Here is an 18,446-nt window from a genome sequence, read left to right on the forward strand (position 1 = left end):
GAAGGAGCAGGAGCAGCAGTCTGTGGAGCGCGGAGGAGCTCTGCGCATCTCAGCGGCTTGAACAAGTCTCCCTCCTGCACCGGATGAGACTCCCGTTTACTCGAGCAGCTGCCTTCACACTGTCACAACAACGCCCCTCCCAGATGTGAACCCTACACAAACGCGCTAAGCTCAAGCAACTGGTTCAATTTGCAGTCACAGGTCTCCCAGCAGCTCCAAAAACGTGCAGTTATCTCAGGAGACACACGTACACACAGGCACTGATGGGATCCTACCAGAGCTGCAGAAAAATATGGTAATGTTCATTATTTTATTATCTAATCAGAAAAAACATCCTCAAAATACCATAAGAAAGGCTTGAGCCATGATGTAATTACTGTCATTTTAAATATAATACAGTATGTGGAATGTTACCCATTACCCATTATGCTGAGTCTCTTTAAATATGTAAACATAACAGTGTTTTAAAAGAATAAAGGTTTTCTTCTGCACTTTTCTCCTTTAATGTTAATTTTATGATGATTATTTAGATTTTGATTTGTTATATTGTGATTTTAACGTCTGTCTTATTCTGTAAAACAGTTTGAATTTCCTCGTGTACAAATTGTGCTGTACAACTAAACTTGTCTTTCCTACTTGCAAATTGTAGAGTAAACATTAATTAGTCAATCTCAGTCACCTTTGAGTTAAAAAAAAGTCCAAAACATTTTATGAAAACAATGCTTTGAGAAATACAATATTTGTCAAACAATATAATTTTTCATTTCAAATACTATAAAACATGTTATTTTGATCCCATGAGTCTGGGTCTACACATTTACTTGAGGACAAGATCATAAATAAATCCCCGGATGCGCGTATATAGTGGAGAACAATGGAAGCATAATTTAAAGTATTTACCCAGTTACGTCTCGTGCTTGTTTCATTTCAGCTTCAGTCATATTTACAATGAAATACAACAGCCACCAAAAAAAAACAATGCAATTTAAAACACACTGACTGAGCTTGACAGCATTTCAGGCTGTAATACTTCGTTATTATCGTGGAAATATTAGAGAGAAGTATTATTTTTACTTCTGGCGTAAGAGGACATAAAACCATAATCTCCTGCTATGGCTCTATTAATTAATGAAACATCCTCTTCAAAAAAGAAGCGCATTGCCGTAAAAAGGATATTATTTGATTGTTATAAACATCTTAATAAAGGGGGAAAATTGTGTTGCCAAAGTGCGACATTTTTTAACAAATGTTATTTTGACAGAAAGTAGTAAAACTAAGGAATTAGACGAATTCAGGAAAAGAATCATGTTGAACTTAGAAATGATGACTGAATCCTCAAGTAAAAGCGTTGATAAACCCACAGTAGGTTGTGTCCAAAATAAAAAGCAGCCTTCCAACATCACAGGTCACCAATATAATGAGATCTGACAAAATATATATGCTTGAATTTTATTGTCACAGCTCTGGGAATGCTGTCAAATTCTAGTATCACAAAATTCTTTAAAAAAGAAAATGGTACAAAGTCATCAATCATCAAAGTCTCAGTCATCTTGACTTTCATTCACAAAGCTCTCGGCAGTTCCTACAAATTGTCTCATTCTTTTTAATCAAGAACTCACACGTAGGCGCTCGCTCAAGTATTACTGGGGTTCTGCTGAGTACCTCTTCGATTGGTGGTACTCCATGGCATACGATGTATTTGTCCATGTCCAACAGCAAATTCACCACATGTGTGACAGAGTTCAGACGTGAGGGGTGGGCATCATACAGCGGGTGTGTGGGCAGCAGCGGGTGTCTCTGCACTGAGATCTTATAGTTAAAGTCTGTGTCAATTTGCACTATGGTGTCTGCCATGACGGACTGCTTTGAACACTGCACAAGCTGCATCTGAGGCCCCTCCGCCATGATGGCATACCACAAGATCGGCAGAGCAGACGAACGCAAAGAGTTCAACAGTTTCATTAGGTCCTGCTCCTGATTCAGATCACTCTGTTCTGTTTCATCTGTCAAACTGTATATTTGTGTAATCTAAAGAAAACAGACAAAAAAACAAATAAAATATGCAAATCTTCATACAGTTTATACAAACTAACTAATAACTTACAGTAGGATAGTCGTCCTCATTAACTTCTACATGCTTTTGAAAATTACTAGTGAATTGCGATCTGCTTTCCATCTGGTTTGAAACAAGGTTGTCATTTTGAAAATGTACTTCATTGTTTGTATTTGCAATGGTGTTTGTGGTAATACTTAATGATTAGTAAACTTACCAGACTTACACTATCATAAATATGGGGAAACACTCCGTTCTGCTCTTCATACACTGAGTTATTTAACTTTTACATGAAGAAAAAACAAAGTGATTAATTTGTCAATAAATGTTTATTGTGTGTATCCATTTTATGGCTGTTTACCTGAATAGGTGATGGGTGTTTTCGGAAGTTTTGTTTATATGAGATCTTGCTGCCACTGGCGTTTTCACTGCTCCAGATCTAAAAATGTAAAAAAAAAAAAAAAAAAACCTGTTACAAAGTCAATTTTAATATACATGGAGTTGCTGCATATTTTTAATGTTTTTTTTATTTTTACATTTTGTATTTTCAAGGTTCTCTTTTATACGACCTCAGTATGTGACTGCTAATGGCATCTGAAGTTCAGATGTGACTGTACTACCTTTTTAAGAAACCATGTTACTACTATTATCTTTAACCTAACAGGCGTAATGGAAACTTACTGCCTGTTGATTTCTGTCATCATCTTCATCTTCACTTGGTGGCGCTCTTTTCCTTTTTCGACTATATGTATATTGGGGTTTTGCTCTGCCAACGATTGATATACCATCAGCCTCAGGCCCCAGCTGAGAGGGTAAGAGATGTCTCTACCCAGAAAAAGAATATTATATTGGAGATTTTATACTTTTCCTGTTTAAAAAAAAAAAAAAAAAATCATACCATTGCCTGCCTTTGACACTGTCGTAGTCGACACTTTTGTCTTTTTTTGTTGCTCCCACCAAACTTGGGCTTGTCTATACAGAAATCACATGTGCCACAGTCTGTGCTGTAGAGACATGCTGGGCATTCTCCACAGGAACGTCGCTTCCGCCGCTTGCGCTGAAAATAAGCACTAATTAATCTACATATTTTTATTAATTAACTATAGTAAAAGAAAAATATAAAATCTGTCAACAGGACAAAAAGTTGTAGGAGTGAAAACGTTTGGCTGCTCATCCGATTCGCTTCTTCAGTTCTGGTCAGATTTCTGGTGGACACTGACTTATATCTGAAAGGAGAGAAGCTAACTACACTGAAACGAAAAACACCTTTTGTTTACAGTTTCTGTTAGTGTAGCGCAATAGACCTAGCCTACAAAGTGTGAACTATGCCTGAGTAATACTTAATATAATCATTCATTCCCTAATGGATGCTTTCACACCTATTAGCATGCTCCGCTTTCAGACAGATATAAGACAGTGTCCACCAGTAATCTGACCAGAACTGAAGAAGCAGCTACAACTTTTTGTCAGATTGTATATTTTTCTTTTACTAGGGATAATACCTGAATGACTGAGGGATGACTGAGGGATTACACAGACCCTAATTTACTAAATGTGTTTTTGATCTCACATTATCACAATTTTATTTCAAAGTTTACTGTCCACTTAATCCCTATAGGCAACACTAGTCACATGGCAACTTGTGAAAGGTAGGACATCCAGCAACCAAAGGACTTCTTAAAAAAAACTGCTCCCCATTAATTCATTGTTAAATGGCTCACAAAATCTGCTTACCATTTGTTTTCTACTGTACATCATGTTGTGTGGCTATACATCATTACTCACCATTTTCTCTCCTGTTTCCTTCGCACTTTCCCTGGCATTTCTTTTTTGCCTGCTCTGCGCTTTCACTACAAAAACTACCTGAATTACATGACAAAAATGAAAAACAAAAAATGCCTGCCATACACATGCAGTATGAAGAATGATCAGCTTTCCTTTTGAAAAACACATTTTGCTGATTTTACACGACAACTCACCTTTCTTCTACATTGACCCTGACACTGCTTTCTCTGTACTGCACGCTGATAGGACGTTCAGAAATTAGCAAATAAATGCACATATAAGAGAAGATGCTTTACTATTGCTAAGCACACTTTACTTACTATTATTACTACATGTCATAAAGCAGACTTAAAAAACAGATATGTATATGACAGTAAATACGACGGTAACACTCACATCGTCATCGTCATCTGTCGACTCGTCATCGTCTTCATCCAAATCCAGATTGGTTAAGTTCTCTGTATCACTACTTTTAACATTTAGATGCTATCAAAAATACAAAGAAAATTAGAGTTTGAGAGTTTAATTACACAAATAAAATTCAAATAAAATAAATACCTGGTAATAGGGAATGTCCTGCTGTAAGACAAGATGCAAAATAATTTAAATAGTGTTGGTTAATAGAATAAAAGCTTGATTCAGAAACTCACAGTGCTATCTGGCGGCTCAGTTTTTGGCTTTGGCATTACAAAGCCTCCCGGACCCTGGTAAAATACACACAAGCTTAAAACTATGTTAGAACCACTTCAAATCAGAATGTATACATTTGTCCCAATTTACCTTACGAATAGGACATAAACATTTACGTTTACGACATGTTCGTTTACGAGATTCAGGTGAGCGCTCTTTACAGTTACTACACTGACCACAGTCCACTTTGTTGTGGCATCCTGCACATTGTCCACATGGAATCCACTGTTAATAAAAAAATATACAAATTAAAACTATGGGTGGTTTACTGGCAATATGGAAGGGTTTAGGCAGACACCAGTCTGATATTTGAAATTTTAAGTTTAACCTTCCGGTATCGTCCTTCAAAAAGTTGTTTACCAACAGCAGGTAAATACAGACCAGTGGATTCACTCTGCCACTGCATCCAACAGGTCAGTGTGTGGATGCAAAACAACTCTCTCCAGCTAAACTCAGACAAGACTCAAGTCACTGTCTTTGCTGACACTTTCTGTTTCTGTGGGTCAGTCACCTCCAGTCTCTCACTCTAAAACCTTCAAATCAGGCTAGAGATCTAGAGGTAATAATGGACTCAGACTTGAACTTTAACAGCCACATCAAATCAATAACATATGCAGCTTTTTACCATCTAAAAACATTGCAAAAATCAAAGGTAAACTGCCAAATGCATGGACAAGTCTCTCCAAGTCTGGCTTTGTCTCCAGTAGGTTAGACGACTGTAACGTCCTGCTCACTGGCCTCTCCAAACGAGCCTTAAGACAGAACAGTACATCCAGAACACTGCTGCTCGGGTCAGGACTAGAACCAGGAAGTACTTCACACATGTGTCCTGTGGCTCAGGTCTCTGGCTCCTGTGGCTCAGTGAATAGACTTTAAAGCAGCTCCATGTGAACAAGTCTCTCCATGGACCAGCATCATGTTAGAACCACCTGAACCATCTCACACTCTGAGGACTTCAGGGACAGGCCTCCTGCTGGTCCCAGAGTCAGGACTAAACCAAGACTAAACCAGGACTAAACATGGGGAATCAGCATTTCAGTTTTCTGCAGCTAAAACCTGGAAAAGTCTTCCTATAACTGTGAGACAGGCCTCTACTTTGACAATGTTTAAATCCAGTCTCAAAACAGTTCTGTTTAGCTGCATGTGACTGAAAGGTTTTATTCTGCACTTTTCTCTTTTGATGTTCATTTTATGACAATTATTTATGTTTTGATTTGTTGTATTGTGAGTTTAATGTCTTTCTTATTCTGTAAAGCACGTTGAATTACTTGCCTTGCTTTGCCCATCCCCCAAAATGGAATTAGTAACGTCATACAATAAAAAAAATTTGAGTGAAAGTCTGAAACTTCTATTCTCAAAACAAACCCAAGAAATCAGAAAATGCATAAAGTATGTTGTGGTGGCTAATGGAATAAAAATGTGTTTTTCATGGGAGCCTATGCACATTTTTCACGCTTTTGGAAAAGGATGTTAGACTGTTACCATAATCAGCCCATTGTAAACAAAGAAAGCCGCCAGACTGAGTACAAAAGAAACTCGTAAAGGAACAACGTTTGAATTTAAACCATATGAGAATTATGAAAAACAATAACTTTTTTTGTCTCGAAGTGTTAAAAGCACCTTCTTTAATGCTCCTGGATACCGGAAGGTTAAATCTGAATATTTTTTCAGTACTGCTCCAGTGACTGTGTGCCCATGTGATTCTCGGTCCTCAGTGCATCATATTTGTCTTTTTGAATTGACTAGTGAGTAAATTACGGCTGTATATTATGTATCAAAATCATGCAACAAATTCTCAGCATTATTTTTACAAATGCAAAACATTTATAATTTAATATGAATTTGCGATCCTTACTGTGACTTTCAAAAGGTTAATATTGGTATTGGCAAATATTGGTTATCGGCCACAACAGCAAGACAAATATTACCAAAAAAAAAATACAAAATGAAATAATAATAATAATATTTTAAAAAGCAGGAGATATTGGATCATCCCTAAATAAAACAGGTAAAATAAATATAAAATTATAAATGAAACAATAAAACAATTTACCTTTCGAAAACGAATCAGCGGATGCTCTTTTGTCTTTAGTGCTATTGAAATAGGAAAACCTTAGTTAGAAGGTTGCACATGTATGAAATGATAAGGTGTATATATAAAACATCGTGGAGTCGAGTGGTTTCTACATTTATAAAATATAATATATAATAATAATATAATAATATGCCAATTACATTGCGTGGGTACATTTTACCGTGTCAAGTCTTGCAAATGCATGAATCAAGAAAGGAGGAATCAACCCTTAGTTGGATAGAACAATCCTTTTCATTGTAGCATAGCAACTGATTCTTTGTGATGTAATCTGCAGTATTTCCATTAATCTAATTATTTATTTATTTTTTATTTATCTTTATTTATACAGGGGGGCCCAATGAGAGCACTTGGGCTTTCTTTTTCATGGGCACCCTGTTTAAAATACAATACAAACTGAAAAAAAAAATAAAAAATGAAATTAAGAGTGTAGTTCAAAACAGATACAATTTATTAAGAGCTCAACTGAGATTCAATAAGTGATGTCTTGAATATGACTTCTGTTGAACTGGTGCACTATGTTTGATGAAACTTGTCAAATTAAGAAAAAAAAAAAAAAAAGATTTTGAAGCGATAAATAAATTCAGTCATTATTCTGTGGTACATACAGTGTAGCTGCCAGTGTGAAATTGCTCAAGTGCCACGCAGTTACCTTATGCTTTTTGTGACATCACTGTCCAGTTTCATATAGGAATAAGACTTAACACCTTCATAGGACATGCACAGTCTTTTACTTCAAGTAAAATTTAATCTTGCAGTTAATGTCCTATATAGACTTCATAAACCCATTTTAATTGCAAGACCCAATAAATATCAATATTTATTGATAAATGTTGCACAGACGTACCCCAGCATGAAGGACAAAGAGGCCTTTTCCTCTGTTTATCATACCATGTTCCAGTAAATGTAAGACCACATCTGGAACAGACTCTTTAAACAAAATAAAGTAAGTAACAGTAACAGTCCCAGAACAAAAAAAAAAAAAAAAAAAAAAAATTGTCAACTCACAGAATGCTATCGTCAGGTCCAAATTCTCCATTGATGGACGGAAAAGACAGGGGTTTGGATGATGTGGGGCCTGGAAGCTTAATTTTTCCATCAGGAGGTTTCATTGTCTCATCTTTTGGACAAGAGGTTGTGAATTCTTGCTTGATTTGAGGTTTTGTTGCGTTGTTTGTGGCAAATGTTGCTTGATAGAAAGTTACTGGTATGGAACTCACAGTGGGAGTAAGTCTATGGAGAGAGTCAGGTGTGTCTGCTCCCTCTCCTCTCTCAACAAAACTGGAATCTGATGAGGAATGTTCACGAGGCTTTCTCTAAAGAACACAGGAGAAAATGAACGATGCATGATGCATGCTTAGTAAACATTTACATCAACATTTATAGAAACAAATACATAAAGTGAAAGAAATCTTCTCACCTTCCGTCTTTGTAATGTTAAACGTTGCTGACCATTTTTACGGAAAACTCCCGTTTTGAATTCAAAACTGCTTAAGTCGCGATTCATCATAATAGACAGTTCTATACGACTACGGGCTCTTTCGCCTTGTGGGCTGTAAAATAAATTGGTTTAAAACATTAAACAGCTATTGATGAAGACAATGTTAAAACTGATACAAAAATCGTAACCCTGTTCATACTGTTAAATTTTATTATTTAATAATGTCTATAACTGTGTATTTTTATTAGTATAAAAATACTAAGTGAAGTGGCCATTGGGGGTATTCCATCAATGTGTCTCAACAAGTCCAGGCTTGTCCAAAAATCCTGAAAACTACCTCCATCTCCAGATTAAGCCTCAACAAAGCCTCTTCAGATTAAGCCTCAACAAAGAAATAATAGCCAGCCCTAACTCAGGCCTCAGTTTTAAGATGCCTCTTTGTGCGCCCTCCCAGTAACTCTAAGAAGATCAGATCAATGGAGCAACGACATCACTCACAATAGCCTTACAACATGCCTCAGTCGTGATGTTTTTTATGATCTTACTAAAAAAGAGAGACACTGAACTTTACTTTTGTTTCTGATCCGAGGAGAGAGAGGAAAGACATGACTCCCCCTCCTCTCCTGCTCGCTCACCCCTCCTCTCCTGATTGTTCCACTACCAGAGAGAGGAGGCTGACTGAGTAGTGCATAGTTTAATTAATGCACAGAATGAAGTTACCTGTTACTTTTCCTGATGCACGACGATTTTAACTTCTTTTCTGTGTATGGAACACTACGCACTATGCATAAAAGTATGCCCGAACTGCAACAGAACTCTAACGAGAATTGGCCCATCAAATCAATGCAGATATGTATGTATTCTGACAAGGAGCAATAGAGGAGGGAAAGAGGAGAGACGTGTGATGAAAGAGCACACAGTGAGAACTCACCGAAAACCAGCTCATCCTCAGTGTCACAGAAAATAACATCTAGATTTTATCCAATCTTAAAGAGTAATTCAATCTTTTATTATTTATTTTATAATGTACTGATTAGTGCAGCTTCCACAGATACGTGTGTCCAGAGTGTGGGAGCACGAAGTTTAAAATTGTCAGGTTCATGTGACTCAAAATTCCTGTTTAACCCTTACAAGGTGTTCATTTCACTGTCACTGTGTGGTCATTTCATTGTTACAGCTTTAGTGCTCTGGGCCCCAAAGGGACCCGTAATTTCAATCCATTTTGCAAAATCCTGTATTTTCTGGATGATAAGTCGCACTTTTTTCATAGTTTGATTGGGGATGCGACTAATATGTGAAGTTATTAAAATATATAATTTCACATCTTTGTTATTGTCAAACACAACCACGCGAGGGCACTCTAGGCTTGTGCACCAGTATGGCAGCCAGTTGTTCAGTTGTTCAGAAACGAAACGGAGGATGTAATAGATAGATAGGATTTAATAGATTTAGTGATTTGGGGTGAGATCCAGAGTATATTTGTTTTTATGATTTAGTTATCTGATCAACTGTTAATATCTTATGTTAACATACCAGACACATATTCATTTCACTGTCTATGCTTCATGTAGCTGAATAAATATAAATGTGTTACGTTAGGCTGCTGTATTGCTATTGAGCCTGTTATTCACTATTTTATTGTTATTATCATAACTTCCCTTTAAAGATAAATTGTCTGTTCTTGGTCTCAGATTTTGTAAAATAAATTACACTTTTCTCAGACAGTCATTAACACTTTCTCACATTTCTCTCTTGTTTAATTAATTAATAGTGACTCACGCGCATTTCACAGTTCCTCTGACCATGCCTCTTCGTCCTGGCGCCACTCTGCTGTAGTGTCGATTGAACATTTATGTAAATGTTTTTAGTATCTGGGTGCTTGTTACTACGGCAACTCAGTGCTCTGGTTAGCCACTTTTGTGAAACAAATTGCGGATTTGATTGCCCAAATAAGCCAGGGTTTGGCTTTAGCTCGCTTTATGGAATACCCCCTATGTTGCTAGATAAAAACTAACCTCTCACATCAATTACATGTAATAAAAGTGTATTACCTCATGTAGTAAACATCACTTTGTCCAGATCTTGTACCACTCTGACGAATACTTTCTTTGCGCTTCCATCCTTCTCCCAACGATGGACATTCTATCCATCCCTCATCATAGTTTCGTTTACGTCGCGCTCTAAAAAACAATCAAAAGTAACCAAAAATTCATAAAAGACATTGCTAAAATAATACTGCAGTGTAGACAAAAAGCAGCATCAACATAGCCTACCGTTTGTATATTCTCCTTCCCTTCTCACTGCCTGCCACACTGCCACTTCTTTCACTTTCCCCTGCTAGGCTTTCCTCTTCTGGATCTTGAAGACCGAAGGCATGCTGCTCGGTTGGAAACTCAAAGCTATTGGCATCCTCGTCGTCATCGTCGTCCTCTAATGGTTCAAACCAGTCCATGGGCTCTTTAGTTTCCTCAGACTTCACTTCCACAGCTTCTGTTTTGGTGTCTGTAGAAGAAACCTGTGTGTCCGTTTCTGGCCATGGTTCACCCTGTTTATTAGCATGCTCATCTCTTTCGTGGGCTGGGCTCTTTGGCTGTTCTTCTTCCATCAGTGCACAATGCTGAGATGTTAGTGCTATAGATTTCCAATATAAAAGAGTCAATATAACTGATCAGACATCCCATTTACTAAGTGCATGTCCCCAATGTCAGTTCTGCATCTTCTCCATTGCCTTTCACGGTAACACAGTCAACCAACCCTGATTATCAGCTGGGGTAACCTGGTAAATAAAACAATACAGAATAAAATCACAACAACTCATGTATTATAGTAACCAGACTCTTAAAATGATGGCTAGGTGAGATGCTAGCTTCAAAGAATTTAAAATATCATGGTTTTAATGGGAATAAACACGAAACCACACAGAAATCCAAACAAAAGAACACCAGACTGAGTGCATCGCCATGATTATGCCTTATATAAACGTAAATTGTTGCAAAAATACCTACTCAAGACTTGCTTTGCCCGTTATAACCCATTAGCCACGACTAGCCAGCTCGCCCATTCGTGCATGAGCAGCCAAGGGATTAGCTAGCGTAACTGGACCTAAAACGGGTTCTGTATCGTTACATATTTCACAAATCACATCGTTCACTTGTCTAGATAAAACCACACACATAAAGTAAAGTTACATACCTGCGATGTGTCTGAAATCTTACATTCCTGATGGGATTTCACAGGGTAGGCTAATGCGGCTAACGAGCTAGCACGTAATTAGAGACGTTAACAGCGGAAGCGAAAGAGAACAGTCACACCAATCAGGCTCCTCCGTGTCATTCATGTGTGCACCACCCGGACCTCACTGACGCCAACTGTAAACACACCGCCCTCAGCAGACTCCACACTCACAACAGGACCAATGAAACACAACAGACCTGTTCTCAAGCGTGCAAGACTTTGACTACAGGAAATTGAGGATTATCTATATCCAAACGACATCAGTATTCGAGTCTGGCTACAAAATACTAAAAGATCTGCTCTGGTCATGGAGGTATCAAAACAAAAAGCCAGGGCAGGGTAAATAATTGCACAGCATGAACTTATTTATTGTCATTAGACCCGAAATACTTCAACAATGCTCGAAAACACATAGGTTTATAATCTGATGTTTATTTTATATTCCAAAATAGCAATCAAACACTGAATTAATGAAAATATATATAATCATAATATTAATATCTAATTAAATCTTACAAGTTGATTGCAATAGAAAGACATTTAAAAATTATTTATTAGATATCTTGTATCAGTGCTAACAAGTCATCCTATCTATCCTTGTTGCTACGAAGATCAGTAGTCAAAGGGTCATGCTGAATTGTTTGGTGCAGCATCAAGGCAAGCAGTCCAGCTCTGTTGGTCATAGCTGTTCTTACATTACGTTCCTGTTCAAACAGTTCATCCAGTTTGTACCACTGTGGAGAGTAGCAAGCACTTGTAAGTTAAGAATATTTAGTAAAATATATTAAAGCAAGCCACAGAAACAATGTAACTTACCACTCTGACACGCTCCAAGTCTACCTCAGCTCTTCTGAGCTTTTCCCAGTTATAATGCTTATTGCATTTTCTTTTTGAGACTCTGCAGTATTCTCCAGTTAGCTCAAATACATTTTTTACAAGAGGACATCCACATACCTCGTCTACCGGTACCTAGACATTAAAATAAAATAACAATTATAATTACAATTATAATAATAAATAATAACAGTAATAATAATAATATCTAAAATGTCTCTAAATATCCTCTTTTACTAACCTTGGGATCCCTTGAATGTTCTGGGCACAAGACCTGAAGCCGTTTGCAGTAAGTCTTGCTTTGGGGATTGTATACATCACAAAACAGTCTGGTAGCACTGCAATAGATATTAGGGAAGATTAACTAAATGGAGGGATGTATACAGACTTTATATTCAGATTCATACCCTTCAATTCTTGTGGGATACATTGAACCAAAAGATGTCTGACTCTCATACTGTAAGAAAATTAATAAAATGTATGTGACAAATATGTTATATATCATTCCTTAAAATTGTCATTATTTATAATAATTAAGGAAAGCAATACTTTATTACTTACCTTAGCATAGCATCGCTCCATGTGTCTCAATGCCACCTTTGGATTTACTGGATGGCTACATGAGACACAGAATATCTGTAGATCTGTATCCTCACTATCCCCTTCATTTACCTTAAAAGTATTACAATTGTAATGTAAAGTGCAATAAAAAATATTATTTAAATACTATTTAAAACACAGTATACTTCTTCATCTTGCTGTACAGCCTGCTGTTTAGCTTTGGCAATAATTCCTTCCAGTTCGTGAAATCGTCGTTCCATTTCTGTGAGGCGCAGACGAGCATTTTGCTGCTCTCTCCGGATCCGCTCCAGTTGCTTTTTACCATGTTCCTCTGCAATACAAGGACTTTGCTGCCACTGCTGGATTCTCTGAGGCAGGATCTCATAAATCCGACTATATAGAAAGAAATATTTCTCAACATTTGTATGTAAAGCAAACAGATAAATAGAAAATTGCTAAATTCCAGTGCTAAAAAAAAAACAAATACTAAATTCCAGTAACTGCTACTTATATCAAAATATATAAACCAACCTATACAACTAAATTATGTAAATGTTTGCAAATATACTGTGCTTTTCTAAATCCATATGTACTCAGAGCATTTATTGTATGACCAGTAGCTTCAATAAAAACAGTCCCACTACTTCCCACTAGGAGGCACAACAGCACATAGCAGTACACAACGGTACATGTATCAGTAGCTCCAAAGAAAGGGAAAAAAGCTTACTTTGCAGCCAACTTCATGCCACAGTCCTCAGAGCAATATTTGGAGTTGGGTCTTGCTGCCTCTACACAGTTGGGGCCAAGACATTGTCGCAGACCACCATTATCTCCTCTTTCTCCCCTTTCACTGTGCCTATTCCGGTCCTTATGCTTTTGTTTCTGCTTGTGACGCCGTGACTCTTTCTAAAAACAGTCAAGAACACTGCTTGTTGCAAAAATATAACTATATCTGTATTAATGACATAATAAAATGTCCTACCTTCTTGTCGATTTTCTTTTCTCTTCTCTTAACATGCTTGACTTTGACAGCTTTTTTACGCATCACTGGACTAAAAGGTGGTTCATCATCGTCATCACTGGCCCATGCCTGAGGAGAGCAAAATCTTGAGAAAATTCATCACCCCCTCCCTCATTAATAATTTTAAAAACTTGTGTTACCATGTCATATTTTCCTGCTGCTTTATACTGTTGGTACAGATCAGCCTCACTGTCATAATCGTCAGAATAATGACGTCGTCTGTGATGGGAATTCTCTCTTCTTTCCCTCAATGACATTTCCTCCTCTTTCACACGCAGCATTTTCTAATACAAGAGTATAGCGCAATTTTATGCCCACAGTTCAACTCAGAATATGGATGCAGCCATGTGTTTATCTCTCACCCTGGCTCGCACTTCACATTGTCGAAACCTGCATTTCTGTCTGATTTTGTTTGGGCCCCCAAACTTTTTCATATCCTTGCAGAAGTCACATTGAGCACAGTCTTCTGTCCTTCGGCATGGCTCACATTCACCACACATACGCACAGATCGCTTTACCTGGATAATTTAAAAGCAAATATTAGTTTATGTACTGGTATTTCTTCCACACACACACACACACACACACACCCCCATGCACACACACCCCCACACACACCCCCGCACACACACACACACACACCCCCACCCACACACCCCCCCACACACACACACACACACACACACACACACACACACTGCAAAATACAAACCTTTGATCCTCGTCGCCTTTCCAGTCTGTAGTCTGGAGTGCTCGGTGTGCTGTACTGTTTGTCCGATCTGTTGTCATAGTCTGCATCCTTATCACGGTTTTTCTTGGACCTGAACTTTATTTCTAATAAGGGATTTTCCTCTAGTGGCAGAAAACACAAATGCATGCAATTTCATTGTATAGAATGTATTAACATTATATAAAACTCTTTTTTTGCTGTTTTTACCTCTGCACTTCATACAATACCACTGACGTATTGCTTTGGCCTGTTTCTCGGTAATGTTTATGCAGTGTCCATGGAACCATTCGTTGCAGTAATCACATCCACTGTTAAAGGAGAGTACATATAAGCTAAAAAAAAAACACACCTAAACAATAGAATATAACATGGGGAAACAGATATCAAACTTGCATCATAAAACAATTAATGTCAGGTTTCCTGCAAATGCAGTACAGTGGTGCATTCTCCCCTTCCATATAATTTGTTTGAGGTCCAGGTCCATGCTCAATATCAGACATTTCACTGTCCTGAAAAACAACAACAAACAAACTCATACCTTGTTCATACATTTAAGTTGATATCAACAGAGATCGAGATTGTGTCGTTCCATCTATTTCCGTTTTCAGTTAGACTCATGTTAAAGCAATGGAGAGAACAGGATGTTAAATACTAAACTTAGCATTCAAAAATATTCTGACACCTAAATCTCTGCGATAACCTAAATGTATTCACCACTAGTGACCCAGCATCTTATCGGGTTGTTCCACAGTTTTGTTTACATTTCTAAACAGCTGTCGCAATGGCGTTTCTATGAACGTTCGGTACCAATTATGTATAATGAAAACATTTTTTATGAATAAACAAATTAGGTTAAATTGAGCAACTGGCAAAAGACTTTTACATTTTATATTAGGCTAACCCTGGAAAGTGGCTAACGCATATTAGCCGTTAGCTAAACACATCATATACCGAGCTTAAACTGTAAACCGACAGAGGAGCGCGTGGCCTCAAACACAAACTTTAAAACTTTATAAAATTCTTACCATTGTGCGAGGAAAATACAGTGAGCCAACAAGAGCTAAATGTTTGGGTTTTTTTGACTTGCAAGAAAGCGAGGGATTGACGACAAAAGTAACACGCTCATAACAAGACGAGCTCAGCGGTGATTGGTCAGATCTTCTTCTTCCATGGCAGAAAATGTGAGCCTACAGTGCTCGATGGCGCCACCTATGTTTTGTTTATAGTCTCAAGAGTAACTACATGAAAACAGTTACAACACATTGAAGACACTTTTTTACACATCTTATGCACTTTTCATTTGTATTATTAAAGCCGCAGTATGTAACTATTTTTGCCAAGAAAAAGCAAATAATAAAACTAAACTAAACAAAATAAAACAAAACAAAACAAAATAAAATAAAATAAAATAAAATAAAATAAAATAAAATAAAATAAAATAAAATAAAATAAAATAAAATAAAATAAAATAAAATAAAATAAAATAAAATAAAATAAAATAAAATAAAATAAAATAAAATAAAATAAAATAAAATAAAATAAAATAAAATAAAAGCACGTTTTTTCATATTGTGTTTATTGCACTGAAAAACATTTTTAAAAAATCATGAGTCCTTACTGTCAGTGGGCTTATATCTCCACAAACCTAACTCTTCTTTGGCCTGGAAAAGGGCCTCCTCCTCTTGTTTCCATGGAAATGTTGTTCCTTTGGCAATAATATTCCACACTATGGTATAAAACATATCTATCTCCAAAGAGAATACGTAATTTAATTTTCTATTTTTATAATTGTGAAGTTGACATTCCACTCCCAGAAATTTACATACTATCTATCATTTTAAATAAACCTATAAGCCACGTTACTTTTTATGCTTTTTTTGCTTTCTTTTTCTTACATTGCGCAGAGGGGCATACACCCCCACACACACACACACACACACCCACACACCCACCCCACACACACACACACACAGGTCCAGCTGGGAGAAAGGCAGGTCTGATGCAGTTGCAGCTCCATTACTACAAAGTGTTGGGTCACTGAAGGACGATAGATCTTGTCTATGATTAAACCATCCTGAACTGTCTGCTTTGAAATCCACTGGCTTCACTATGAGAAGTGAGTACATTTAAATTATCTTATATTCATAATACATTTTATATCCCCAAATTCCTCTTTTGGTAAGCTTGCCATGGTGTGTACTAAATTGTTTTTCACACCCAAAAACAAAACTCTGGCAATGAATTTTAAGAAAAAAAAATCTAAATCTAACCATAGGAAAAAGAAGGAAAAAAAAAGGATATTTTACCTTTTGTTTTATCTGTGCTTGAACAGATCATGTTGTTCACAGTGTGCGACCTATAGGCTAGATGTGAATTATAAATGAATCAAATCAATCAGAGCTCTCCATAAAGTATGTGTACAGCCTTTTTGCATGGTATCAATTTTTCTGAATCGGAGATTAATAATTGATTAATTTCTTTTCCATTATCAAGATGCCCACTCATATCTAACAGCTACAAAGCCACATCCACAAGAACTGAGTACTGTAACTACAGGCAATAAATTAATTAACTGAATGCATGAAATCAAATTAATTACAAATGATTATATTTTACTTAGGGATTTTATTTAGGGATAAATGAAAGATGCTGCCCATAAAAGAAATTGCTGAACTGCATTCTGTTGACATAAAACACGAAGAGATGATGCTACCTGACAACACAACAGAACAAACAGGTATGTGGTTCTGGCTAATAACTGTAACCTTATGCTCCAGCTTTGCTTATCCAAGCTTCATCTGAATGTCAAGGATACATTTTTGACGTTACTCTATTTAGTTAATTTACTTCTACATTTTTAATATGATAGAAAAGAAAGAAATAGATGTTTTTGTTGATTGCAGATGTTCTTGTTAAATGTGACTTGTATAAGCCGGAAGGTGAAGTAACAATGGCCATGTCGTACAGCAGTTTGTGCCCAGTTAAGAAAGAGCAGCCAAAGTCTCTTTATTCACTCTTGCCTCCTGCATGTTGCACAACTCAACATGCCCACGAAACAAGTCAAGTGAGGAGTCAAGACAGTCTTAAAACAACAACAGTGCATTCAGTACCCCCAGATGAAGCAGGTATACAATTAAAAGCATGCGTTTATATTGTTTTTACCTTGCTGTTAAGTTTCCATTGACTTTCTTTCTAAGGTACCTGTGCTGCAGTGCTCCTCGCCTGCCTCTTCTGTCAGCCACTGGATTGTTTACTCGCTACAATTAGAGGGTGTAGCGAGTGCATGTGCTGGTTTTGCTCATCGTTATGCGGCTGGGAACCCACTGTCCTGCAGCCCCTAATGAACATGAGCCACTTTTGTGAGATGTGTGTCTGTTTTGGGGCTCGATGCTGCCTCTGTGAATGTCCCCTCTGTGACATCTGTCTGCAAGCAACCGAGTGTCTGGACCTCGCCATGGAAATCTCTCAGATGCTATACCACTGAAGCGCCCAAAAAGGAAAGCTAAAATAAAAATACGCATAAGTATAATACCGTAATCACTTGTTTATTTATGCATTTGTTAAAATCCTTTAAGTCAATTTCAGGGACAAAACACAAAAAGCTTCTGATAGGATTGTTAAGTTAACAGTCAATTTATACCTAATATATCTACATCTTAGAGTGGGAATATATATCAATGATGCTGGACAAGTAAAAAGAAGTTATGGATCAGAAAAAGAGCTGATTTTTAAAGAGAGAAGCATATGTTTGCTGAAGGTTTACCAGTGAGAAGACACATATACACACCGAAATCCAATCATAATTACTCTGCAAGAACAAACCAAACTACAGTACAGTAAAATTCAGGTTTTAAACACATTAATCAACTCAAAATTATGTGAAGCATTTCAACGGTAAAAATGTGGCTTGAGCTAAATTTTTGATTAAAAAGTAATTTGATTGCAGGTCACACATTGCACGTTATTTGCAAAATGAGGCTTGTTGTTGCCTCCAAATGATCATTT

The 18,446-nt window shown here is 37.0% G+C and overlaps 2 protein-coding genes across 4 annotated transcripts; both read right to left on the minus strand.

Annotated features, from left to right (window-relative positions):
- Window positions 1–683: 683 nt before the first annotated feature.
- On the minus strand, window positions 684–11,466 carry mbd1b (methyl-CpG binding domain protein 1b). 3 transcript variants are annotated; one of them, XM_055221648.1, is made up of 17 exons: window positions 11,254–11,466; window positions 10,335–10,837; window positions 10,113–10,241; window positions 8,041–8,173; window positions 7,629–7,936; window positions 7,468–7,550; window positions 6,582–6,622; window positions 4,619–4,753; window positions 4,489–4,542; window positions 4,397–4,417; window positions 4,235–4,324; window positions 2,952–3,110; window positions 2,735–2,878; window positions 2,415–2,492; window positions 2,271–2,336; window positions 2,105–2,176; window positions 684–2,028 (listed from the first exon to the last, which is right to left on the minus strand). In XM_055221648.1, exons 2-17 carry the CDS (start codon window positions 10,664–10,666, stop codon window positions 1,558–1,560), a joined length of 2,316 nt encoding a protein of 771 aa, XP_055077623.1. In that variant the 5' UTR covers window positions 10,667–10,837; window positions 11,254–11,466; the 3' UTR covers window positions 684–1,557. The 3 variants fall into 3 exon arrangements, with proteins under 3 accessions (XP_055077623.1, XP_055077624.1, XP_055077625.1); XM_055221649.1 differs by lacking the exon at window positions 4,619–4,753 and having other exon boundaries at window positions 1,193–2,028; window positions 11,254–11,414; XM_055221650.1 differs by lacking the exons at window positions 2,735–2,878; window positions 2,952–3,110 and having other exon boundaries at window positions 1,193–2,028; window positions 11,254–11,414.
- A 238-nt stretch (window positions 11,467–11,704) lies between these two features.
- On the minus strand, window positions 11,705–15,589 carry cxxc1b (CXXC finger protein 1b). Its single transcript, XM_033966010.2, has 14 exons — window positions 15,467–15,589; window positions 14,835–14,950; window positions 14,649–14,749; window positions 14,424–14,563; window positions 14,074–14,229; window positions 13,852–13,995; window positions 13,673–13,780; window positions 13,418–13,596; window positions 12,876–13,083; window positions 12,691–12,801; window positions 12,537–12,586; window positions 12,371–12,467; window positions 12,112–12,264; window positions 11,705–12,029 (listed from the first exon to the last, which is right to left on the minus strand). The coding sequence occupies exons 1-14, from the start codon at window positions 15,467–15,469 to the stop codon at window positions 11,883–11,885; spliced, it is 1,713 nt and encodes a 570-aa protein (XP_033821901.1). The 5' UTR covers window positions 15,470–15,589; the 3' UTR covers window positions 11,705–11,882.
- Between the last annotated feature and the right edge of the window lie 2,857 nt (window positions 15,590–18,446).

The sequence above is a fragment of the Periophthalmus magnuspinnatus genome, chromosome 5 (assembly GCF_009829125.3).
Source record: "Periophthalmus magnuspinnatus isolate fPerMag1 chromosome 5, fPerMag1.2.pri, whole genome shotgun sequence".
Lineage (NCBI taxonomy): Eukaryota > Metazoa > Chordata > Actinopteri > Gobiiformes > Gobiidae > Periophthalmus > Periophthalmus magnuspinnatus.